The sequence below is a fragment of the Salvelinus sp. IW2-2015 genome, linkage group LG14 (genome assembly GCF_002910315.2).
Source record: "Salvelinus sp. IW2-2015 linkage group LG14, ASM291031v2, whole genome shotgun sequence".
NCBI classification, from domain to species: domain Eukaryota; kingdom Metazoa; phylum Chordata; class Actinopteri; order Salmoniformes; family Salmonidae; genus Salvelinus; species Salvelinus sp. IW2-2015.
Window position 1 is genome coordinate 12772508 of NC_036854.1, and position 27920 is coordinate 12800427.

General features: G+C 44.0%; 1 protein-coding gene across 2 annotated transcripts in view; it reads left to right on the top strand.

The window, feature by feature from the left end:
- LOC111972670 (centrosomal protein of 85 kDa-like) overlaps positions 1-26790 on the top strand; it is an 82129-nt gene extending 55339 nt beyond the window's left edge. For both annotated transcript variants that reach the window (XM_023999696.1, XM_023999695.2), the window contains exons 4-13: positions 405-490; positions 6674-6791; positions 6973-7218; positions 9732-9884; positions 10753-10907; positions 11041-11158; positions 11253-11303; positions 11528-11635; positions 13764-13947; positions 23943-26790. In XM_023999696.1, coding sequence (XP_023855464.1) covers positions 405-490; positions 6674-6791; positions 6973-7218; positions 9732-9884; positions 10753-10907; positions 11041-11158; positions 11253-11303; positions 11528-11635; positions 13764-13947; positions 23943-24106 — 1383 coding nt within the window. In that variant the 3' untranslated portion in view covers positions 24107-26790. The remainder of the gene's footprint in view (positions 1-404; positions 491-6673; positions 6792-6972; positions 7219-9731; positions 9885-10752; positions 10908-11040; positions 11159-11252; positions 11304-11527; positions 11636-13763; positions 13948-23942) is intronic.
- Positions 26791-27920: the final 1130 nt, after the last annotated feature.

Sequence of the window (27920 nt, forward strand, 5' to 3'; positions counted from 1 at the left end):
ATCCCTGTGACAGCTTCTTACCAGGGGCCCTGCAGCAGCCCAGCCATCTGGCACAGAGACCTTGTTATGCTATAGGAGATTAGTCACTCACTGATGCAATGTTGAAGAGACGCCCGCCCAAACGCCCCGTCCATGACACCCTACCCACACTCCTGTATAGAGGAGGGCTATAAAGGATATACTGTTGGAATGTGTGAAGGCCCAGCGCTTGCAGATAAGCTGTGGCTCATGTCTTTGTATAGGGACTACATTTAGGTTATAAATGTGAAATGGCATTATGGTGTCTCTTTGTTAAATCTTTAGTTTGATTATAATGAAGATAATGACGACGATGACAAACGATGTGGATCTGCTTGTTGAGTAGATGTTAAGTGTGCTGACCGATGTGTGTGTTTCCTGTGCAGATGCTGGGCGGAGCCTCCCTTCCTGTGAACACGCTGGTGAAGATCAAAGAGGGCCTTCTGCGACAGAGAGAGCTGGAGATTGACAGGTCAGAAATGCACGGCAGAGGACAGGGGCGTTTAAAACCAGCAGAGGTGCAGTAGTGAGTCATTGGGCCAAGCAGGGGAATTCATTGAGGCTGGAGGGAAAAAAACACCAAAACTATTCTAGGAGAAACACATCTGAATCTTAACATTATTATATTGGACCAAGGCTTCTGAGCAGCAAATGTACACAGTCAGACTGAGTCAGTATGTACCTCATTATATTCCAGCACGGTGTCTGACTCTGTTCGTCACATTGGAAGGAAAGAACATTCCGTGAGTGTCCCTTCTGGTTGCTATTGCCCGGTGGACAGTTAGAGCACTGCAGTCTCTCAGTCTTTGACATCCTTTATTCATTTCTATGGGCCACACACTGTCTCACAGTGTATGTCCCAATAGAAACACTTCATTACTAGAGCTTTTTTTGTCTTAAGAGGGCCAGACAGAATGAAATGTTTATCAACGGCAGACCGAGGCTATGCGCCCCATCCAGACATTAGACAACGATTCATTACCTACAGACAGCTGTTCCTGTCCGAGACATCAATTAGCATGTCTTCTGTTTAGCCTTGGCATCAACTTTCTCCTTCTCTTTTTTTTTTTTTTTGTGCTGAAAAACAAGTTCTTCCACCGAACACAATTGTAACAAGAGATGTGAGTGGGTTATATTATATTCGGATTATTTAAAAAATATCATTGGGGAGCAAATCTGACTACAGCTATAATACATCGTCACAAACCCCATCCACACCCATCTGGAGTCCCTTCACAACATGTAATTATTGAGTTCAATAGGGAAATTAACAAAACACGCACTAGACCAAGCAAGACAACACACACTAGTCACTACGCGTCACAACACCAGCCGAGGCAAATGTACACCACACACAGGTCACATCCAAACACATCCTGACCATGGTAAATCTACAACACACACAACACTACAATTACCTGGACCACGTCACACCACACACACAGCAATGTCGCCTGGACATTACTGACAAGGGGGGACTATACAACTCTACTAATAATTTAATGATAAGGACAACTACCACAGCGGACAAAAATCAATCTAATTTTATTCATTACAAATGCAAATTGATTAATTTCCCAAATTAACCTATCTTTTTGGTAAATGAGGTAAATTAGAAATTGGGTGTTGACAGGAAATGGGATAAGCGTTGTTTATTTCAGAACCAACAGCAGGCTTAGATTCAAACAGGTAACACGCAATGTGAGTGGGTCGTAGGTAAATATAAAATGGAAGACCTCATTGTCATGCGAGATCGAACTGAGGCAATGGTTAAATAAAATCTTAGACTGGACCTTGGATGCAATAAAAATGAATCGAGTATTTTGCGCGAGAGATAGTTTGATAACACGTAATCAATTTGTACTTATAAACGTCACACTACGGTGCGGGTCCACACTTAGAACCTGAAGACGAGATTCCAACCGCGATTTGCGATGTCCAACCGGACCATATGAGATATCACAGAAAGGATCCAGCTCCCGTGGGGAGGGACCGAAGAGAGACGTACCCTCAGCCCTGCTAGATAGGCAGTTTACTCACTGTTTACTACGTCTCAACTAAGCTTTGAATAACCTAGGACATATAAAATAAACAAAAGCAGAGTTTCCACTGTTAAAGTAAAGAACCCTTTAACAGACATAAGAGCATAAAACATAACAGCAGAAGCATACTGTGTATCAACTGGCTAGTCCTGTATAGTTACATGATAACCCGTCTCACTCTCATATTATTTAAGCTACATCCCCCTCAGAAAGAACAGTTTGGGGCCCATTACAGCAGGTTTGACGTTAATTGTGATGCATCTTGCCTGGAGGTCATAGAACCCAAATAAGCGATTCTCCTGCTTGGAATTAGGCAACGCAAAGACAAAATTGTCATATATTGCAAAAAATTAAATGTCTTAACTTATTATTATAAAAACTTTTGAGGAAAACTTAAAAATGTGGCTTTAGGTCTTAATTTAATGTTTAGAGGCGAGGGAAGTTGATTTTAACGCATATCCAAAGTGTCTTGAGCAATGAGATATTACCATAAGGGTGACCACACACAAAAAGAAAACTAAGAGTAACACACTGCCCTGGCCACTATGCATCTGAGCCCGCATTGCTATATACACAGATATAATGTAAGCTTTCTTTATGAGATAGAAAGGTAAGAGCGGCGTACTTTTTAATGTTGAGCGTCATATGGAGCTAATAACCGCGCAACTTCTTCACTTGATCTTATGGCCTAACACGGTAAAAATCCCTTGACTATTATGCATATTTAACATACATTGAGAAAGTCATAATCACGCCTCATGTGCTACGAGACTAGACTAGTCCAAGAATAAAACAAGAACGTCGTCCACATCTCGAAATGGGCCTCAACAAGGCCAAAACAAATTCATGAGAAAAAAATGATCAACGGATATGTCTCCGCTCAAACCAGTTAGGAGTTTGCGGTTTCACAAAAGTGCCTGTGACCGGACTGTTCTTGATAATTTTTTTTCAAAGTCCAGTGCCTATCCCAAATATACTAGTGGTCCTATGGGGCTCCATCAATTGGCGAGCCGCATTACCCTAAGGCGCACTTAATCTCACACTCGTACACACAGATGATCACACACAGTCCTATTAGAAGACCTGTCACTTTGGTTTCACAGGCTTCTAACTGGGTGAGCCGGGGGAAGTTAATATAAGGAGAGCCTGTTATGAGTCAGATGTTTGGGCAGAATGCCATGAGGGAGGGTATTTGGACCACCCCTCAAATCCGAAGGCATAGTGGACTATTCACACTTAGGGAACACACAAACACCACACACAAAACCAACATAAATATTGTGGAACTGGATTAACCCCTGGGAGTTGGCATTTTCGATGGAAAGAAATCTCATCAAGGCTACTTTCGGCGTAATCGTCTTTCAGAGCTGCCATGCAACCACACTCTCTGCATTCTTTCGGCTATCTCCCTTTGACAATTCAACAGCGTCGCTCCCCACCCATCGGCCAAGAGCTCCTAAGTTTCCAACCCTGGTGGTGTCATCCTTATCACTAAATTGTCATCCTCCAGGGGCCTCAAACCAGTCTACGGTTTCCTGTGTCCTACTCATGCCAACTCCCATCCTGGGATCCTTTTCTGTGGACTGTCGAGCCAATAAAAACCAAGGCCTGTCATCAGCAGGAACAGAGGTGGCAGGTCCTGATGTCAAAGGCTGTCGAGGGAAGCCAAGGGCCTCCCAGTGGCGATATGACCTGAGAGGTTCTCTCCATCATTGTCCGCCCGACCTCAGTCCTCTCCTCCCTTTTCTATAGTAGATCATTTGTTAGGTTTAGTACCTCTTCTCGTTTAATCTCCATGTCTTCCTTCTGGCCCTTCTCCCCGGAACCTAGGTTATCACCAGTCCTTCATTCATTTCTGGGCTTCTATACACTCAATGAGCCACAGGTTTAATATGTTTCCGCCTTCTCAATAAATGTTCTTGAACAACGACTTCCAGGTTCACACATCTCAGAGCTGAAATTGCAATAACAATACAGGAGCGCTATTGCTGCACATCCTATGTGGAGGTTTCTGGTAAAATGTAACTCAAGTCATATAACTTTTTTGCTTCGTCTGTATAGCTGTTGCTTGCATTCCCGCAGGTGGGACTTCTCGCAAAACACTTCAGTGGTCTCCCATTGGGAGTGTATATGGACTCTGAAAAGATAAAGTGAGAAAACAGACATCTGGCTTTATGGCAGGCTTTCAATTAGCACGAATTTTCAATCAATCATGGGTAATAGCCGGCCTGAAAAGTCAATCGCAATCCAATCATATTACTCTGGACTATAATCCATCCACATACCACAAATAAGTCATCCGGCCGAGTCTGAGCATGTTAAGAAGTTTCAAGCCTAAATCAAGGCCCACTGAAAAATTTATCATGAATACCTTGCACATAGACTGGGGACAGTCTGCTATTCCTTTTTGCCATTGAGCTAAGCTACTATCCTATAACATTATTTCTCCCGTGACACACGATGCGCGACCACACCACAACCCGTTTGCAACAAGCTTAAGACACAGAGAAGTTTTAATTCTATATTTTTCCATGCATCAACACTTGTACGAAACTTCTTGAAATATTCAATCAGTTTATTATTGAGTAATTCTGTATTGTTCGTGGGTTCTTTCTTTTGCACTTTTCCATCCACACAAACAACCACACACCACAGTCCACACTGTCACTGTTCATACTTCACCGGAATGTTGTTTTGAGACAATCCAGCCGAGGCAGCATGTATCATCCTTGACAACAATCACTGTCACTATACCAATCCGTCAACACCCAAGCCGAGGCATGTCATACCACTCCTGTCAAGCATTCACTTTCATGCAGAACGACTATTTTTGGTACGCCAGATGATTGAAACAGGATTGATACAAGACGTTTAAATCCGAAGCACACATATTTAAAAAAGCACCTGTCACGTCATACATCACGCGAGGCATGTACACACACATACACACTGTCACTGTCAACACGCCGAGGCATGTACCAACACACAATACACACTGTCACTGTCAACTCCAGCCGAGGCATGTACACCACATACCACACAGAACCTGTCACGCGATGTCATACGCCAGCCGAGGCATGTACACACACACTACACACACACATTGTCAACCCAGCCGAGGCATGCACATACACACACACACCTGTCAACCCAGCCGAGGCATGTACACACATCAACACACACACACACACACACACACACACACACATGTCACTGTCACCCAGCCGATGCATGACACACACATACAAAACACACACTGTCACTGTCAACCCAGCCGAGGCATGTACACACACACACACGCTGTCACTGTCAACCCAGCCGAGGCATGTACACACACACATATACACACACACACTGTCACTGTTCAACCAGCCGAGGCATGTTCACACCACACACACACACTGTCAACCCAGCCGAGGCATGTACCACAATACACACACACACACAACACACACACACACACACACTGTCACTGTCAACCCAGCCGAGGCATGCACACACACACACATACACACACACACTGGTACTGTCAACCCAGCCGAGGCATGCACACACACATACACACACACTTTTCAATGACCTTGAGCAGATGTCCGTGTGGCGGCATGTCGGCCACACGCGTCCGAGGTGTCCCCTTTCAGAGTGGCAGGCTGGCGCTGACAGGACAAGCTGGGCAGTGCCAGGGGAGGGGAGTGGACAGCACAGGGTCACCCATCCACACACCCACCCTGAGGTTACTGCAGGAAATACAGGCAGAGAAACAGAGGAGACACACAGCACACAGACACTACCCTGCCACATCGACACGTGAACTGGTATGACATTAAAGGCCGGACCCGCTTTGAACTGGAGAGATCAATCTAGCACACTCAATATCCTGGCCAACTGGTGTTATTGTGAATACGACAACATGCTGTTAGATATGGGAAGAACAGTTTCCTAACGTTATGAAACTTCATGAGTTGAGTTAGCAGCAGGCTGGTGTTAAGGTGAGGGCTTTCTCAATTGTGTGCCTCGTTATTGAATGTCTCCATCAATTGTGACTCAAATGAATGAGAAAACGGGCAAATTTCACCACCAGGTGGCAGTCGAAAGCAAACCTAATCACCAAGCGTTTAGTATTCCTATCTCGATCCGGTAGCATTTATCAACGCTCCCATTTTATTTTGCTGAAAGGCAGAAAATGTCAAAGCAAAGAGACACAGGTATTTAGGAGCTGATTATAAATGTGACTTTTTTTCAGGGCGGGGTTTAGGGGAGGAAAGTGTGCTTGCCTCATCGGGATAGCATGTAGCCAGCTGGCCCACCCTTCACAAGAGAGAAATATTAGATTTAAGTGATTTACACTGAGTCAAACTGCCTTATTATATACTATTATTATATATGGTCCTATATGCTCCACATTGATTGGCATGTTGGCTGTGTTTTTCTGTATTACTGCCAGCCTGTCTAATATTCATAATGGAGAGAGGTGGCACTGTGTGTGACCATTGCATATTTTAATGTGTACCTAGTTTTTTTACGTGTAAGTATTACCTGGATACCAGTATAGCTGCTTCTGCTATACATTGTGGTGTATTGCTGCCATTCTATGTCGGATGTGTGTTTTCCAGACAGAAGCAGCAGATCCTACAGCTCCATGCTCGGATCAGGGAGAACGAGCTGAAAGCGCAACAGGTCCTCCAGAGCCAGAAGGGGCGCTGTGACGACCCCTATCTACTCAAAGCTAAGGTAATAAAGCCTCACCTATACAGTAACAGCTCAACTGTCTGACTTAGTACAGTATACTGTTATACACAACTGGCCATGTGTTAACATTTTTAAGCTTTGTCTGAAGCTTTGCCATTTGTTGACATATCTGGAACTCTTTAAAAGACTGACAACTCATGTCTATCCTCCTCTATTTTCCCAGGAGTCTCCATATGACAGTCCAGTGGCTCAGTCACACCCCCAGCTCCATCTGCAGCTCCACCCCCAGCTCCAGCCCCACCCCCAGCCCCAGCCCAAGGTCCCAGACAGGATGAGCCCTCTGTGCTGTGACAACGGGGAGCTGGGCCGTAAGCTGGCCGCTGCAGAGCTGGAGGTCATCCACCTCAACGAGTTCCTCAAACAGAACACCCAGAAATACACAGAGGACATCAAGAAGCTGGAGGAGAAGGTGGGCAATGGGCATATTACACAGATCAACCCTAACCCCAGCCTCAGCCACAACCCTTACCCTAGTTTCATGTCTACACCCCGGATCAACCCTAACCCCAGCCTCAGCCACAACCCTAACCCTAGCTTCATGTCTACACCCCGGATCAGCCCTAACCCCAGCCTCAACCACAACCCTAACCCTAGTTTCATGTCCACACCCCAGACCAACCCTAACCCCAGCTTAACCCTAACCCTAACACTAGTTTCATGTCTACACCCGGAATCAACCCTAACCCCAGCCCAACCCTAACCCTAGCTTCATGTCTACACCCCGGATCAACCCTAACCCCAGCGCTAACCCTAACCCTAGCTTCATTACACCCCGATCAACCCAACCCAGCCTCAACCACAACCCTAACCCTAGTTTCACATCTACACCCCGGATCAACCCTAACCTCACCACAACCCTAACCCAGCTTCATGTCTACACCCGTATCACCACAAAACCCTAAACCCTAGCTTCATGTCTATACCCCAGATCAACCCTAATCCCAGCCTCAGCCACAACCCCAACACCTAACCCTAGCTTCATATCAATACCCCGATCAAATAACACTGAAACATGCATGAGAGCACCAGCTGTTCTGGAAGACTGTGTATCACGCTCTCCGCAGCCGATGTGAGTAACCTTAGACAGGTCAACATTCACAAGCCGCGGGCCAGACGGATTACCAGACGTGTACTGTGAGCATCGCTGACCAACTAGCAAGTGTCTTCACTGACATTTTCAAACCTCTCCCTGTCCAATCTGTAATACCAACATGTTTAAGCAGACCACCATAGTGCCTGTGCCCAAGAACACTAAGGTAACCTGCCTAATGAACCGACCCGTAGCACTCACGTCTGTAGCCATCGAAGTGCTTGAAAGGCTGGTCATGGCTCACATCAAACACCATTATCCCAGAAACCCTAACCCACTCCAATTTGCATACCGCCCCAACAGATCCACAGATGATGCAACTCTATGCAACTCCACACTGCCCTTTCCCACCTGGACAAAAGGAACACCTATGTGAGAATGCTATTCATTGACTACAGCTCAGCGTACAACACCATAGTGCACTCAAAGCTCATCAATAAGCTAAGGACCCTGGGACTAAACACCTCCCTCTGCAACTGGATCCTGGACTTCCTGACGGGCCGCCCCCAGGTGGTAAGGGTAGGTAACAACACATCCGCCACGCTGATTCAACACAGGGGCCCCTCAGGGGTGCGTGCTCAGCCCCCTCCTGTACTCCCTGTTCACTAATGACTGCACGGCCAGGCACGACTCCAACACCATCATTATATTTGCCTATGACACAGCAGTGGTAGGCCTGATCACCAACAACAACGAGACAGCCTATAGGGAGGAGGTCAGAGACCTGGCCGTGTGGTGCCAGGACAACAACCTCTCCCTCAGCGTGATCAAGACAATGGAGATGATTGTGGACTACAAGAAAAAGAGGACTGAGCACGCCCCCATTCTCATCGACGGGGCTGCAGTGGAGCAGGTTGAGAGCTTCAAGTTCCTTGGTGTCCACATCACCAACAAACTAACATGGTCCAAGAACACTGTGTCAGTCATGAAGCGGGCARGACAAAACCTATTCCCCCTCAGGAGACTGAAAAGATTTGGCATGGGTCCTCACATCCTCAAAAGGTTCTACAGCTGCACCATCGAGAGCATCCTGACTGGTTGCATCACTGCCTGGTATGGCAACTGCTCGGCCTCCGACCGCAAGGCACTACAGAGGGTAGTGCGTACGGTCCAGTACATCACTGGGGCCAAGCTTCCTGCCATCCAGGACCTCTATACCAGGCGGTGTCAGAGGAAGGCCCTGAAAATTATCAAAGACTTCAGCCACCCTAGTCATAGACTGTTCTCTCTGCTACTACACGGCAAGCGGTACCGGAGCGCCAAGTCTAGGTCCAAGAGGCTTCTCAACAGCTTCTACCCCCAAGCCATAAGACTCCTGAACATCTAATCAAATGGCTACCCAGACTATTCACATTGCCCCCCTCCCCTCTCCACACCACTGTCACTCTCTGTTGTCATCTATGCATAGTCACTTTAATTAACTCTACCTACTTGTACATACTACCTCAACTAACCGGTGCCCCCGCACATCGACTCTGTACCGGCACCCCCCSTGTATATATTGTTATTTTTTACTGCTCCTCTTTAATTACTTGTTACTTTTATCTCTTATTCTTTATTTTTTGAAACTCCACTGTCGGTTAGGGGCTCGTAAGTAAGCATTTCACTGTAAGGTTGTATTCGGCGCATGTGACTAATACAATTTGATTTGATTTAACCCCAGCCTCAACCCTAACCCTAACCCTAGCTTCATGTCTACACCCCGGATCAACCCTAACCCCAGCCTCATCCACAACCCTAACTCTAGCTTGATGTGTACACCCCTGGAACACTTAACCTAGCCACAACCCTAACCCTAATGTATGTAATCAACCCTCTATCCTGCCCTCCAGATGAAGACGCGGGACCGCTACATCAACAGCCTGAAGAAGAAGTGTCAGCGGGAGAGTGAGCAGAACCAGGAGAAGCAGCAGAGGATAGAGACCCTGGAGAAGTACCTGGCTGACCTGCCTTCCCTGGATGAGGTCCAGACCCAGGCCCAGCAGGTAGAGACCCTGTCCAGCCACAGGATCACCTCAGGGGGTCTCGTTTGCCTGGCATCTCCGCTAGAATCTTTGCTAGAATCTCTGCTAGAATCTCTGCTATGCTTCTTAGTCATTTGATGGCCATGTTAGAGAATACCCCAAAAATGATGAGAAAGTACATAAGCTAGCCTGTATGGTCTTGATTTAGTTTTAGGGTTAAGATTTAGCTTAAAGGCCAGGTGAGGGTGAGGGTTAAAGGTTAAGGTTATTGGTTGAAATTGGATTTGTGGTCACTGGTCAGAAAGCTCCTTATGTCTGCCCCCTCTAGCATGGCCAGATAGTGAGCCCCAGCTAGCATCTCTGCTAGCTAGCGTCTCAGTGATAAGCTACAGTAACACCTGGTAATGGAGCGGAGGCGTCTCTTCATTACAGCTCTTTAATCCCYTTAGACATGATTAGATCAGCCATTTCAGGCTGCATTAATGGTAGTGCTAGAGGGGAAAGAGGAGGAGGCAGGGGAGTTCATACTGTCAATTAACAGCAAGTGTCTGTTAATAACCTCTGATCAACCTTAAGTTAATATGTCTCCTATTGTGTTTGCCCTGTCTATCTGAACTGTAATGATAATTAAATCATCGTCAACCTGCTTTGTGTAATTTTCTTCAAGACAATTAATGAGATTCAATTTGGTAATGGTAATCGTGTAATACACCATTTTACCACCAGAGGTCAATAAGAACCAGACAATTAAGTCAATGTAAATTTCATAGTGTGGGTTTGTGTGCACTAAACTGGTGTGTATGGTTTGGTGAGTCTTATCTAGTTGTGTTTGCCTGTTTGTGTGTGTACAGTCCTAATGTTATGTTCATGTGCTGTGTGTGTTTATCAGCTGGAGGAGGGTCAGGGGAAGGCCCAGGGCCTGCAGGACACAGTGGCTCGTCTGGAGAAAAACCTGGAGGAAGGCCGCACCGTGCTGCAGGAGAAAGAGGACCTGATTGAGACCCAGTGCAAGAGGGAGAAGGAGCTGGTGGCTGCTGTGCAGAGGTATGGCCAAGGAATAGAAATAAAATTGCAACATGTTTTTAATTGTCACAGTGCGATTAAAACAGAGCTGGTTAGCTGTGGTTGTGCTGATGACAGACAGTGCCCTAACGTTGTGTCTCTCTGGTTCCCCCAGCCTGCAGGAAAAGGTGGAGCAGTGTCTTGAGGACGGGGTCCGGCTCCCCATGCTGGACCTAAAGCAGCTGGAGGTAGAGAACGCAAGACTACAGGAACAACAAGCCACCACCAGCAAGGTCAGACGCCGAATGCACACACACACAGGGTCATTCAGAGTGCTGAGTCTTGACAGCTACCAGATGTTTACGATTCCGCTCTGGTCTTTTTCAGCTGATAGACAATCAGAAGAGCCAGATAGAAAAACTGACCCTTGAGCTGACGGTAAGCCCTATTATTAGACTGAATTTGGGTCAACAGTATGCTTCAATCAGGTGCTATTGTCGTCTAGTAGTTGTCATGTTGTGTGTCTGTCCTTGAGTGTGTCTGCGAGTGGGTGATGATGATAATGTTTAAGAAGAGGCTGACGATCAGTCATCACTGTCATCCGTGCATCGTACAGCATAGTGGGCGTTTCATGTGATGGCTGTCTTATTGTTCTGCTGCAGGCTGTAGAGCAGAGGCTGCAGAAGGAGCGATGTCTCTCCCAAGAGCTCCAGCAACAGCTGCAGGAGAAGGACGAGGACCTGGATGCGTTCTCCTACACCCTCCACCAGGTAACCAGACCCTCGCTGATGAGCCCCGCGCAGCCTCTCCTAAAACACTAACTACAAATGTGTACACGTCGCAAAGTAGAATTGTTCTCGGGAGCAGCAAACAATGAGCGGACATTTCTTTAGCCCCGTTTATACCCTCCGCTAACACGCGTCCTGGTCTTGTCCTGATCGTTTACTATAAGTTTACACTTATAAGATCTGATCAAAATCAGTTCACAGTGGGCCTTTTAATCGTCTACTCCTGTCTAAGAATGTGGGCACAATCAGAATGAGGACAAGATCAGGACAAAGAACGCATGTTAGAACCAAGGGTAGATTGGAGTATCTCTCACACACACACACACACACATCCTGTCAGACAGTAGCTCTGTCCCAGGTTTAGCTGGTGATGGAGAGGTCCATTCACCCCCATTATGTTCCTCTAGTGACCCTTTTTGTCCTCAGATCTTTTCATAGCAGCCAAGTCATGAATAACCCAATATGGCCCCTCCAGCTCCCACCACTACCACACACACCCTATTAGAATTCATGGTGTCATTCTTCACCTCCCCCGCCCGTCTCAAGGTGAGGACGAGCCCGGCGCTGAAAGGTCTGAATTCATGCATGTGACAGCCAGGCGGGCAGAAGAGGGTGGGAACACATGTGTGTCTCCTGTACAGAGAAGAGAGGAGAGCTAGAGAGCACACATGTGTGTCTCCTGTACAGAGAAGAGAGGAGAGCTAGAGAGCACACATGTGGCTGGCGCCGCAGCATCATACATTATCCCACTGACAGGGACACAAGAGGCAATTATCAGCTGGAAGATTCCCCGGCTCGGCTCCCACAAAGCCGAGAGAGAAGAGGAAGAGATAGATAAGAGAGAGGTTTGGAGAGAGAGAGAGAGGGAGGAGGAGGAGAGGGGGGAAGGAGGGAGGGAGGAGGGAGGGAAGAGGGAGGGAGGGAGGACGGGAAGGGAGAGGAGGGTGGAGGGTGAAGGGATGGAGTGTTGCCTGGCTCTGACTACTCAAAGGGCTGTCGGCGCGGGGACGGTGAGATATGACAAGATGAGATGAGTCTGTGTGGTGTGTCTAGTATGGGTGGTTTTAACTCCACTGCTCTGTGGAGGCTGGGTCTTAAGCTGCACACTATGTCCCCAGCAGCGTGTAGAAAGAATGACTGGGGAGGAGGGAGATTTGACTCCAGGCATCAACAAGTGGTAAGCGCCTTTGGGTGTGAAACTGAGATGAAAGAGAGAGAGTTTTTTTTGTGGTGAAACGGCCTCCATCTTGGAAGAGCAGGATCTTGGATAATCGGTCCTAAAATGACTTTGCACCTGCAACAACTTTCTGCCCCCTCTGTGGGTGTTTGTGTTACTATGACGCCTCATTATCCTGTTGAGGGATGGTGATTATTATTCCAAACTACATGGTGTTCTGTGAGACATTTGGAGAGACTCATTTTAAAGTGTCTATTTGAACTATTTTGTTTCAAAGCAGAACCAATGAGAGGCTGTGCAAGTGTTAATGATCCTCACAGGTTACAAAGGAGTGTAACACACACAAATGCACACACACACGCACGCACACTCAGCTTTAGACACCGCCTGCCAGCGGCAGTTCTCACTTCTTCAGCATTTCTCTCTCAAATTCAGTTTCATCCAAAAATACAATCTCTGGAGCCTTAATGGACAAATCCATTTCTGTTTAGAAATAATAGTGCGGCTGTCATGTTATGATAAAAACAAAAACGTTTTTATCAAATCAAATTGTATTGGTCACAAACACATATTTAGCAGATGTTATTGCAGGTCCGTGAAATGCTTGTGTTCCTATTGTGAGCGACTAAACTCCCTTCTCTAGCTATTTACAATGTGTTGTTGTTAATGCATTGTGACAGTGACAGAGAACAACAATGACGCTTTTAAGCACAGCAAAGATTTTTGCCAATTTGTGTTTCAATTCAGCAACACTTTATCTACTTTGAACTGGCGCAAAATCCTATTTAATATTGGGGCGGATTTAATGGGTTTTACATGAATTTAATGAACACTCCAGTGCTCTGCTGCATTAGTGTCAGCGTTTAATAATAAACCCAGTGTGTGTGTGTGTTCTAAGTGTGTGTGTTCCACTGTGTGTGTGTATTCCTACAGAACCGAAGGCAGGTGGAGGAGGGCGTGGTGGTGCGACAGGGCAGCGGGGGCCAAGMGCCCGAGGCGGGGCCCTTACTTAAGGAGATGTCCCTGTGTTTGCTGGACCTCAAGGCCCTCTGTAGTATCCTCACCCAGAGGGCCCAGGGAAAGGAGCCTAACCTGGCACTGCTACTGGGCATCAAATGTAAGTACATCTGTCTAGATCAAACCTCTCTGCATACACACACCTCCACCCACAAACTACTGCCGTATCCAAAATAGGCTTGGACGGTATACCGTACGGTATACTGGGGTATTTGGAAATATCCATGGGATGTTGTTTCAATACATTCAATACCATTAAAACTATTTTTTCAATACATTTACAAATTTGTAGCTACTTTTTAAGCAAATAACTGCASTCAACTTGTGCAATCCGTTAGGAGATAAAGTAGATCACATTATTAATTTCACGTGTCACATTATTTTACATTATGAAGCTTACCGTTGTTCCCGAGAACAGTTGAGCCAGTCATGTTTGTTTGTACATAGCACAATGGGAGAAAGCAGAAACAGGTGAGTCCAGCTGTGTATTGACAGGAGTCTTGTTTTCTATTGAAAGTCAAGTGTTTTTTTTTACTTCAATAGGATCCGTGGCCTGCAACTATAGTTTTCCTTCACATAAAATGCATTAGTGCAACACGTTTGGCATAAAATAGCTTAATTTTCATCAGATGAAAAGTGCAACACTATTTGGCTGGCAGCCACAAAAGAAAATGAGCTTACAATGAAAAAGCAAGGTCTTTTGCAAAAATGATGCATGGCCATCATATTTCTAATGTTTATCATAGAAAGAACGTAGCCTGCTAAATTTCCTAATGTTTTGCTTAAAATGTATCTTGCATTATACCCGGAGAACAGTAGGCTACACCAAACATTTCCAGAGATGCGAAAATCCTGGCGAAATGCATAGCACATAGAATAAAGAAGGTTTTACCAGATATTGTTCCTCCTGATCAGACATGTTTTTTACATGGATGATATCTTGGAGATAATGTACAACGGTTACTTGAAACAATTTAACATTATGAAACATCAACGATACCAGGCCTGGTCTTCATAGCAGATTTTATATATAAAATGCCTGGATTACTTTAATTTCGGTGAATCTCTTCTACAATGGGTTAAAGTTATGTACAGCAACCCCAGATGTAAAATAGTAAATAATGGTTACTTCTCAGGATGTATTGAGCTTTTAAGAGGAGTGTAACAAGGCTGTCCGTTATCTCCATATCTATTTATTATAGCCATTGAAATGCGAYAGCCAACAAGAACATCAAGGGGTTYGAAATCCAAGGGATAAAAACAAAAGTGTCAWTGTATGCCGATGACTGAAGTTTTTTCTTAAGTCGCAAACTTGAATGTACGTTTGTTTATGTGTAACTCTGTGTTGTTTTTGTCGCACTGCTTTGCTTTATCTTGGCCAGGTCGCAGTTGTAAATGAGAACTTGTTCTCAACTGGCCTACCTGGTTAAATAAAGGTGAAATAATAAATTGATCCCTGCAAAGTCTCATTGAAGATCTTGATCACTTTTCTAGCCTCTCTGGATTAAAACCTAATTATGACAAGTGTTTAATTTTTTTATTTGACTAATCAAGTCAGTGTACTGTACCATATTACGTATTGGATCGTTAAAAGACAGTGTTTACACTACCTTGTAGTTTACCAATAAAAAGGGGCACGGATGGTGTAGTAGACATGCTTGGTATTCATATCTCAAAAAATATGAATTAACTTACCACAATTCATTTCAATAGAAAGTTTGCAAAAATAGATACGATTCTGCAACCATGGAGAGGTAAATACTTGACCTTTTTTGGAAAGATCACATTGATTAACCATATGGGATGGCGTATCGCTTCAGAATGCTGTGGTAGCCATGCTGGTTAAGTGTGCCTTGAATTGATTCACGCAGTTTCCTCTGAACAGTTGATGTTGAGATGTGTCTGTTACTTGAACTCTGTGAAGCATTTATTTGGGCTGCAATTTCTGAGGCTGGTAACGCTAATGAACTTATCCTCTGCAGCAGAGGTAACTCTGGGTCTTCCTTTCCTGTGGCGGTCCTCATGAGAGCCAGTTTCATCATAGCGCTTGATGGTTTTTGCGACTGCGCTTGAAGAAGCTTTCACCGTTCTTGACATTTTCCATATTGACCTTCATGTCTGAAAGTAATAATACTTATTTGAGCTGGTCTTGCTATAATATGGACTTGGTCTTTTACCAAATAGGGCTATCTTCTGTATACCACCCCTACCTTGTCACAACACAACTGATTGGCTCAAATGCATTAAGAAGGAAAGAAGTTCCACAAATTTACTTTAACAAAGCACACCTGTTAATTGAAATGCATTCTAGATGACTACCTCATGAAGCTGGTTGAGAGAATGGCAAGAGTGTGCAAAGCTGTCATCAAGGCAAAGGGTGGCTACTTTGAAGAATCTAAAATATATTTTGATTTATTTAACACTTTTTTTTTGGTTACTACTACATGATTCCATATGTGTTATTTCATAGTTTTGATGTCTTCACTATTATTCTACAATGTAGAAAATAGTAAAATATTAAGAAAAACCCTTGAATGAGTAGGTGTCTCCAAACATTTTACTGGTAGCGTGTGTGTGTGTGTGTGATATATATATACAGTGGGGCAAAAAAGTATTTAGTCAGCCACCAATTGTGCAAGTTCTCCCACTCAAAAATATGAGAGAGGCCTGTAATTTTCATCATAGGTACACTTCAACTATGACAGACAAAATGAGAAAAAAAAATCCAGAAAATCCCATTGTAGGATTTTTAATGAATTTATTTGCAAATTATGGTGGAAAATAAGTATTTGGTCACCTACAAACAAGCAAGATTTCTGGCTCTCACAGACCTGTAACTTCTTCTTTAAGAGGCTCCTCTGTCCTCCACTCGTTACCTGTATTAATGGCACCTGTTTGAACTTGTTATCAGTTATAAAGACACCTGTCCACAACCTCAAACAGTCACACTCCAAACTCCACTATGGCCAAGACCAAAGAGCTGTCAAAGGACACCAGAAACAAAATTGTAGACCTGCACCAGGCTGGGAAGACTGAATCTGCAATAGGTAGCAGCTTGGTTTGAAGAAATCAACTGTGGGAGCAATTATTAGGAAATGGAAGACATACAGACCACTGATAATCTCCCTCGATCTGGGCTCCACGCAAGATCTTACCCCGTGGGGTCAAAATGATCACAAGAACGGTGAGCAAAAATCCCAGAACCACACGGGGGACCTAGTGAATGACTGCAGAGAGCTGGGACCAAAGTACACAAGCCTCACATCAGTAACACACTATGCCGCCAGGGACTCAAATCCTGCAGTGCTAGACGTGTCCCCTGCTTAAGCCAGTACATGTCCAGGCCCGTCTGAAGTTTGCTAGAGAGCATTTGGATGATCCAGAAGAAGATTGGGAGAATGTCATATGTTCAGATGAAACCAAAATAGAACATTTTGGTAAAACTCAACTCGTCGTGTTTGGAGGACAAAGAATGCTGAGTTGCATCCAAAGAACACCATACCTACTGTGAAGCATGGGGGTGGAAACATCATGCTTTGGGGCTGTTTTTCTGCAAAGGGACCAGGACGACTGATCCGTGTAAAGGACAGAATGAAAGGGGCCATGTTCGTGAGATTTTGAGTGAAAACCTCCTTCCATCAGCAAGGCATTGAAGATGAAACGTGGCTGGGTCTTTCAGCATGACAATGATCCCAAACACACCGCCCGGGCAACGAAGGAGTGGCTTCGTAAGAAGCATTTCAAGGTCCTGGAGTGGCCTAGCCAGTCTCCAGATCTCATCCCCATAGAAAATCTTTGGAGGGAGTTGAAAGTCCGTGTTGCCCAGCAACAGCCCCAAAACATCACTGCTCTAGAGGAGATCTGCATGGAGGAATGGGCCAAAATACCAGCAACAGTGTGTGAAAACCTTTGTGAAGACTTACAGAAAACGTTTGACCTCTGTCATTGCCAACAAAGGGTATATAACAAAATATTGAGATAAACTTTATTGACCAAATACTTATTTTCCACCATAATTTGCAAATAAATTCATTAAAAATCCTACAATGGGATTTTCTGGATTTTTTTTTCTCATTTTGTCTGTCATAGTTGAAGTGTACCTATGATGAAAATTACAGGCCTCAATCATCTTTTTAAGTGGGAGAACTTGCACAATTGGTGGCTGACTAAATACTTTTTTGCCACTGATATATATATAATTAAAAAAAAATTGGGCCTACAAGCCCTCAGTCCAGCCTCTCTCAGTCTATTGCGGACAGTCTGAGCACTGATGAAGGGATTGTGCGTTCCTGGTGTAACTCGGGCAGTTGTTGTTGCCATCCTGTACCTGTCCCGCAGGTGTGATGTCCGTCCTGTCTCCCTGTAAGCGCTGGTCTTAGGCGTCTCACAGTACGGACATTGCAATTGGCCCTGGCCACATCTGCAGTCCTCATGCATGCCTAGGGCAAGTTCACGCAGATGAGCAGGGACCCTGGGAATCTTTCTTTTGGTGTTTTTCAGAGTCAGTAGAAAGGCCTCTTTAGTGTCCTAAGTTTTCATAACTGTGACCTTAATTGTCTCCCATCTGTAAGCTGTTAGTGTCTTAACGACCGTTCCACAGGTGCATGTTGATTAATTGTTTATGGTTCATTGAACAAGCATGGGAAACAGTGTTTAAACCCTTTACAATGAAGATCTGAAATTATTGGGATTTTTACGAATTATCGTTGAAAGACAGGGTCCTGAAAAAGGGACGTTTCTTTTTTCGCTGAGTTTATATATATATTATTTTCTCTTTTGGGGGGCCGACAGCGTTTCTTGAGGAGCAAGGCCAAATTAGCAGGTGCAGTTCCTCTTTAATGAATACATTAATTTGTGTCACACTTATTTATTACAGACACCTTAATGCATACTTTTAAAATACAGTGCCTTGCAAAAGTATTCATCCCCTTTGCGTTTTTCCTATCGTGTTGCATTACAACCTGTAATTTGAATGGATTTTTATTTGGATTTCATGTAATGGACTTACACAAAATAGTTCAAATTGGTGAGAAAAAAAAAGAAAGTGAAACGGAAATGTGGTGTGTGCATATGTATTCACCCCCTTTGCTATGAAGCCCCTAAATAAGATCTGGTGCAACCAATTGCCTTCAGAAGTCACATAATTAGTTAAATAAAGTCCACCTGTGTGCAATCTAAGTGTCACATGATCTGTCACATGATCTCAGTATATATACAACTGTTCTAAAAGGCCCAGAGTCTGCACGGGGCACCACCAAGCAAGTGGCACCATGAAGACCAAGGAGCTCTCCAAACAGGTCAGGGACAAAGTTGTGGAGAAGTACAGATCAGGATTGGGTTATAAAAAAATATCAGAAACTTTGAACATCCCACAGAGCACCATTACATCCATTATTAAAAATGGAAAGAATATGGCACCACAACAAACCTGCCAAGAGAGGGCTGCCCACCAGAACTCACAGACCAGGCAAGGAGGGTATTAATCAGAAAGGCAACAAATAGACCAAAGATAACCCTAAGGGAGCTGTAAAGCTCCACAGCGGAGATTGGAGTATCTGCCCATAGGACCACTTTAAGCCTTACACTCCACAGAGCTGGGCTTTTACGGAAGTGTCCAGAAAAAAGCCATTGCTTAAAGAAGAAAATAGCAAACACGTTTGGTGTTTTCCAAAAGGCATCTGGGAGACTCCCCAAACATATGGAAGAAGCTACTCTGGTCAGATGAGACTAAAATGTAGCTTTTTGGCCATCAAGGAAAACGCTATGTCTGGCGCAAACCCAACACCTCTCATCACCCCAAGAACAACATCCCCATCCTGTGGGGATGTTTTTCATCGGTAGGGACTGGGAAACTGGTCAGAATTGAGGGAATGATGAATGGTGCTAAATACAGGGAAATTCTTGATGGAAACCTGTTTCAGTCTCCCAGAGATTTGAGACTGGGACAGAGGTTCATCTTCCAGCAGGACAATGACCCTAAGCATACTTCTAAAGCAACACTTGAGTGGTTTAAGGGGAAACATTTAAACGTCTTGGAATGGCCTAGTCAAAGCCCAGACCTCAATCCAATTGAGAATCTGTGATATGACTTAAAGATTGCTGTACACCAGCGGAACCCATCCAACTTGAAGGAGCTGGAGCAGTTTTGCCTTGAAGAATGGGCAAAAATCCCAGTGGCTAGATATGCCAAGCTTATAGAGACATACCCCAAAAAACTTGCAGCTGTAATTGCTGCTAAAGGTGGCTCTACAAAGTATTGACTTTGGGGGGTGAATAGTTATACACGCTCAAGTTCTGTTTTTTTGTCTTATTTCTTATTTCTTGTTTCACAAGAAAATATATTTTGCATCTTCAAAGTGGTAGGCATGTTGTGTAAATGAAAGGATACAAACCCCCCKAAAATCTATTTTAATTCCAGGTTGTAAGGCAACAAAATAGGAAAAATGTCAAGGGGGGKGAATACTTTCATACTCCACTGTATACTATGTGAGCTAAACATAAAACTAACACATTTAAGAAGGTTTAACTATTTACTTAGTTGTTACTGATGTTACTGTCCCCAATACAACAACAAAAATCCTAATTACATTGATTTTTGTCCTTGAAACATTTCATTGAAATCCTGTAGAATTCCATTCATTCCTATGGAGGACTGCTCCTACTGAGGTGTGCCAATTTGGCCGACTGGTGGCTTCAAAGCCTCTCAATGGTCAATACATCAGCAATCCAGGGTGTATACGTCATTGGTCCTGCTGCACTGTGGCAATTACTCAAACAACTGGCATAACTGTAATCATGGGGAAGCATTTGAAAAYAGTCTGAACTATTGACGCAGAGCCAGAGAAAATGATGTTCCCTTTTCTGTTGAATCGTTAGCTTTTCTTTTGAAAATGCGTTGGTTTGGAGCTGTGAAAGGAGCAGACGGAGTGCAGCAGTGGCTGTAATGTAGCTATAGCTAGCTTAGCTAGACAGAAATCCTTACGCCTTCAGTCAGAGCTCAGATCAGAGAGGCTGAACCTCCTGGTGGGCTTGCCGGCTCCCATATTTATGAGGCCGATAGCTAATGATGTTTTCTCCAGATATAGAAACTGTCAGCCTTTGAAGTGAAGGCAGCGTGTTGGGGGTTAAAAATTGATGTTTTAAAGTGATGATTACACAGGTTTCAGGCTTCAGGCAACAGAGGAGAAAGAAGACACTGCTTCATTCCTTCGTGACCAGACATCTTTCCTTCAAAGATTCAAAGCAATTTGACTTCTCCAATCAATTACTAATTTTATACAATACATTCGGAAAGAATTCAGTACCCCTTGACTTTTTCCACGTTTTGTTAGGTTACAGCCTTATTCTAAAATAGATTTGTTTTATCATCAATCTACACACAATTACCCCATAATGACAAAGCAAAAACAGGTTTTTAGAAGTTTTTGCTAATAAAAAAAAATATTAAAAAAATATTACATTTACAAAAGTATTCAGACCGTTTACTCAGTACTTTGTTGATGAACCTTTGGCAGCGATTACAGCCTCAAGTTTTCTTGGGTATGACGCCACAAGCTCCGCACACCTGTATTTGGTGAGTTTCTCCCATTTTTCTCTGCAGACCCTCATGCTCTGTCAGGTTGGATGGGGAGCATTGTTGCACAGCTTTTTTCAGGTCTCTCCAGATATGTTCGATCGGGTTCAAGTCCGGGCTCTGGCTGGGCCACTCAAGGACCTTCAGAGACTTGTCCTGAAACCTCTCCTGCGTTGTCTTGGCTGTGTGCTAATTATCGTTGGAAGGTGAACCTTCGCCCCAGTCTGAGGTCCTGAGCGCTCTGGAGCAGGTTTTCATCAAGGATCTCTCTGTACTTTGCTCCATTCATCTTTCCCTCGATCCTGACTAGTCTCCCAATCCCTGCCGCTGAAAAACATCCCCACAGCATGATGCTGCCACCACCATGCTTCACCGTAGGGATGTTATTGGCCAGGTGATGAGCGGTGCTTGGTATCCTCCAGACGTGACGCTTGGCATTCAGGTCAAAGAGTTCAATCTTGGTTTCATCAGACCAGAGAATCTTGTTTCTGATGGTCTGAATGTCCTTTAGGTGCCTTTTGGCAAATCCAAGCGGGCTGTCATGTGCCTTTTACTGAGGAGTGGCTTCTGTCTGGCCACTCTACCATAAAGGCCTGATTGTTGGAGTGCTGTAGAGATGGTTGTCCTTCTGGAAGGTTCTCCCATCTCCACAGAMGAACTCTGGAGCTCTGTCAGAGTGACCATCGAGTTCTTGGTCAGCTCCCTGACCAAGGCCCTTCTCCCCCGATTGCTCAGTTTGGCCGGGAGGCCAGCTCTAGGAAGAGTCTTGGTGATTCCAAACCTCTTCCATTTAAGAATGATGGAGGCCACTGTGTTCTTGGGGACCTTCAATGCTGCATACATTTTTTGGTACCCTTCTCTACAGACAATTCCTTCAACCTCATGGCTTGTTTTTTGCTCTGACATGCACTGTCAACTGTGGGACCTTATATAGACAGGTGTGTGCCTTTCCAAATCATGTCCAATCAAGTTATAGAAACATCTCAAGGATGATCAATAGAAACAGGATGCACCTGAGCTCAATTTCAGGTCTCATAGCAAATTGTCTGTTCACTTATGTAAATAAGGTATTTCTGTTTTTTATTTTTAATACATTTGCAAACATTTCTAAAAACCTGTTTTCACTTTGTCATTATGGGGTATTAATGAGGAAATGTTATTTAATCCATTTTAGAATAAGGCTGTAACGTAACAAAATGTGGAAAAAGTCAAAGGGTCTGAATATGTTCCGAATGTACTGTACTGTATATACAGTACTTGTATGTAGCCATGTCACATGGATAATAGTATTTAATTCAGACAAAGCCTTTCGAGGTTCAAATAGGACTATGACACACACACACACACAGAGGGATGGGCACGGTTAATCGAATATCCTAACGGACATTAGTATTCAATTACTTGAGAGAGTATTCCTTTAAAAAAWATATATATATACACAATGCCTTCGGAAAGTATTCAGACCCCTTGACTTTTTCAACATTTCAACAGCCTTATTCTAGAATGGATTAAAAAATAAATAAATGCTCAGCAGTCTATTGAGTAAATGGTCTGAATACTTATGTAAATGTAATATTTCCGTTTTTTATTATGGGGTATTGTGTGTAAATTGATGAGGGGGGAAAACTATTTAATCCWTTTTAGAATAAGGCTGTAACGTAACAAAATGTGGAAAGAGTCAAGGGGTCTGAATACTTTCCAAATGCAATGTACCATGAAATTATTCATTTAATAAAACAGCAAACTTTTGAATGTAGTGTTTATGATGTGCGCCCCATWAAAAAATAGCTTATTTGCATCGATTGTATGATAGATAACCTATGGCAGCAACAAGTGTGTCTAACTAGTGCGAGTATAGCTACTTTCTCTCTCTCTCCCAACAGGCACAGGCCCCTGCCCTTTCCCCGCCCTGCTGCACAAGCAGAGCAGCATCGTCTATGCTGTCGCGCATCAAACAAGAAAAAAGACACATGTATTCTGACTATCCGGATATCTGAGAGAAAAACAATCACGATATTATTCTAATAGTGGCAATATTTCAAATGCCCATCCCTAGCACATACACAATATACACTCTCTATACTCACACACTGAACAGAGCCTTTCACACAGCCGCAGTATAATTAAGCATTAAGGCCCGGGGGGGTGTGGTATATGGCCAATATACTGTGGCTAAGGGCTGTTCTAAGCCCTTAGCCGTTGTATATTGGAAATATACCACAAACCCCCGTGATGCCTTATTGCTATTATAAACTGGTTACCGACAGAATTAGAGCAATCAGCATTCAGGGCTTGAACCACCCAGTTAATAATAAAAAATACACACACCTGCCAAAAGATACTCATACACTTACTATCTCATAATGTGGCATATCTCACACTCACTAAGTCACACACCTGCTGCTCGTTGAAATCCTGCAATGGTAGATGTGAACTAAAGCCCATCAGATAGATTTCAGTATTGCCTCATTGATGTGGTCTCTGGTTCCTGACGGTGTATTTCTCTCTCTTAACCCCCATAGCGATGAGCATGTCAGGGGAGGAGAATGACAACTCCCTGGTGGAGGACAACTTGCGGGCCAAGCTGCTGGAGGTTGGCCAGCTGAGGAAGGACATTGACGACCTGCGCACCGCCATCTCCGACCGCTACGCACAGGACATGGGCGACAACTGTGTGACGCAATGACAATGACACACCCGCCACGAGGGGTTCTGACCGCCCCTCTTCTCTTGTCACTGCACAGCGTCAGCATGCCCACTTCCTTCTCCCTCTCCCCAGGGCTACTGTTTCACAGCCAGTGAGGACAGGAGAAATCCTGATTGGAGGAAACCCAGGAAGAACAGTGTTAAAAAAGGGAATAATAAACCTGGTACAGTGTCAAGCATCCGTGAGGTTTTTATCCAGTTCTACGTGATGGAGGTATCTATCGCCAGSTTTCTGAACGTAGGACCAAGCTGTGAATCAAGTTTACAAGGAACAGTCTTTTTAAATAGGATGTTTGGATTTTTCAAATGTTGATCGTGCTTCCTGTGTACTAGAAATAATTCCTACATGATCATGTACATTGCTTCATGCGCATAGACTTGTGTATTTAAACCTGTAGAACCCTACCCTCACTGATGCACAGAAGGGAGTATGAGTGTGTGACTGTATGTGTGTGTGTTGGTGTGTATTTGGCACCTCTGACACAATCACCAGCCGGTAGGAAAATTACTCTCACTGCTGCTCTGTCAAGTGCCTCTGTGTGACAGCTTCTCCAGCAATCAGCTGTCCCCTTCCTAAGTCGTCTCCAACGGCAACCAATGGCTCTCCTCTCACACATCATCTCCACAACGCGTGTTATCCAAAGACCTTGTCCCCAAACGTCTCTCTCAGCTGCTGCCCATAGTCGCAGGTCGACACTGCATAGTGGCACTTCTTCCTTTCATATCCGCGCCATTGTGGTGTTTCCGGTTCCTTTTTAATATAGGTGTTTCTTCTGTGTGAGTTCAGTGATGTGAATAACACTCCCAGACTGGTTATTAGGATAGCTATGTTGATAAGGAAATGATAGCATTGCAATTATACCCTCAGTTATATTATTGGCTGTTGTATTGTTGTTGAACATCTTAAGCAATATATTAACCCATCAGGTAATATTCAGGTGTCTTTCTAACCAAATTAAATTCAGGAATTGTTTTTCGAAGTTAGGAATCTCCTTGGTAAGGTCAGAAGTCAGGGCTCAGTACCGTCTCCCCTGAGTTCCATAGACACCTGTTTGATTGAGACAGTAGAACAAATGCAAAAACAACCGAGGGCAAAATTGACAAGGCACTTCTACAGTCTCGGCCTTCAGAACATTACCCACTGGGACTTGACTCAGCTAGTAGTTGTATCCATCCAGTCAGTCAATATAGGAGCACGTAATACGTCAAGGTTACTGACCACTCTACTCCTCCAACCTCTTCCACACAGTAGAGGGGACTCTTTAGTCTATTGAATTCATGGTGTGATCGTTGGTTCACATTCTCCTGTTTTACTTCATTGATTGTTTGCCGTCGTTCCCACTATTTGTCATAGGAATACTCCTCATGCTTGATCTTTAACTAAATGGAAAGTGAATTTACTGTTTGCTACAAGGTGATGAACGTTATTACACGTTATTTTAAATACGATCTACAAATACTGTAATTCAGCCTGGTAATAAGTTGTTAAAAATTACAATATCCATTTTCATAGCTAATTTATTGCATGTTTCGAAGTGACATGTTTTAATGTGGACTTAAGTCATTGTGTTGTGTGCGAGGAACAATTTGCATGGGTAGGGTATCCTATTCTACTGTTGTATTACCGATCTTAAAAAGGAAACTTGTACAGTATGAGCTATGTAACAAATGTTTTGATAGGCTATAAGATATGGAACTAACGTTTTGACTGTGTTCCAGTCGAGCCGACATATGCAGCCTCGCTAACGCTGAACCGCAGTATAGCGGGATTGTAATTTAAAAGCAATGTTTCTGCAGTCGCGGAAACTGCATTCACGGTAAACCCTGCATATGTTGGCTCAATCGGGAATGGCTTTTACATTTCAGTCGTACGATACTGTGGATCTTCCACGATACGGATTTAATCTAGCCCTAAGTGATACATGGAAACTGTAAAATACTATGCAATGTCCCATGCACCAGCCAGCGCCTCACATTCAGTTATCAGCAGCAGATATGAGATATTGCTCTTCTGTGCCTTTACAAATCTATGCAGCAGATAAGAGCTCCTGTATGTTCCTCCCTATTGACATGAATAGTGTCTGGAGACATGTAACTATTCTGCATGTATGCATCCAATGTAAATAGGACTATCTGACTCGCTTACAATGTATGATTACCATCTTACATTGTACTGTCTGTATGTTGACAAAGATGTTGCTAAGCAATAGCCACAAACAATGCATACATATCCACTCAGGTAAATAATGACCATAGCAGGCTCTTGTGAAACCTGAAGAAGAATGTACTCGGATGCACAGAACGGTGAGGCACTGTAAGTATGGCATCCATTGTGACGGTGTAAGTCTATGGTGAGACTGGTGTTGTCATCCATTGTGACGGTGTAAGTCTATGGTGAGACTGGTGTTGTCGACTCATCTAAAAGGGAAATGTGTGGTTGTCATGGCTGTCTCTCTGTGCACTGTGGACTTTGAGCCACTGGTTGGCTTTATTGTACGTAGGATTATTTCTGTGGTTTATAAATGTTTTAAGCTTTTAGTTTTGCAGCTAGATTTTATGAATGCCAAAGGTCTATTTATATATGATGTTCCTAAATGTATTAACAAGTATTTTTCCATTTGATATGTTATTTGTACAGATTGCAAATACAATATTTTTCTATAACTGTTTGTATGTGTTCTCTCTAGGCCGCAGTTATAATAATCAGATGATTCAGAACCTGAAACAGATCACAGTTCTAGTGAGTTGTGTTTTATTGGTTATACAGCGACCCAGCACTGTCACACGTTTCTAGCTTTTGTCGTTAATTGGCCAAGAATTGTTAGCATTTGAAATCTATTTACTACCACAACTTAAGGGGAATGACCGATCAATTCAAAAACGTCAAAGTAGTTCAATCCATCTGTTGGCTAAACCCTAATTATTATTTTATTATTGAATATTAAAACATACATACAATCTACCGGCAGTGAAGCAGTTCAACATTTACATTACATTCAGTCATCTAACAGACTCCCATCCAAAGCGACCCCCAGAAGCAACCAGGGTCAACGCCCTGCACAAGGGCACGTGGACAGATCTCCCACCAAGTCAAAAACGGGGAACTGAACCAGCGACCTGTCGGCCACCGGCCCAAGCTCCCAACCGCCAGGCCACCAGCCCTCCAAGATCCCCCCACAGATCCCCGAGAGCTGCCCCTCAACCATCCAAGACCCACCCCCTCCAAAAATAAATAAATGAAACCTTTCCCTCTATTCCCCACCTCCAACTAGTTTTCATTGGGAAGGCAGATTGCTTTTGATAAAAACACTATCACATGTGAACATGCAGAATCCTACTCATTGCTCCACGTGCTTATTATACGTGACATTTCTTGTCAGCCAGAACGGGGCGCCCAGCTCACGCCGGGGAGGCTGCCCCTTCCAAAATGAATGCTATCACTTTCCACCCAGTGCAAACGACGCCCATCCGGGCCAGCTTAATAGAATCCCCCCAAAACCTCACAGAAACCACAGGCCATGCAAAATGTAAACAAACCCCCCAAAATATGTTAACCTTAGTGAATGCATGCAAACACCACATCTTCCAATCAAAAACGGATACAGCAGAACCATAATATTGGCAGATCCACACGTGTGAATGAGATTTCTACAGCCATCCACAAAGGGAAACCCTCCTAGGAACACTGAATACAGTGAGAACAGTGTAAACACAAAGGTTAGCTGCTGTGTATGTGTGTGTCTGTATTGGAATCATTACATCTGCACCAGAAAGAACACAGACCTGCTACGCCA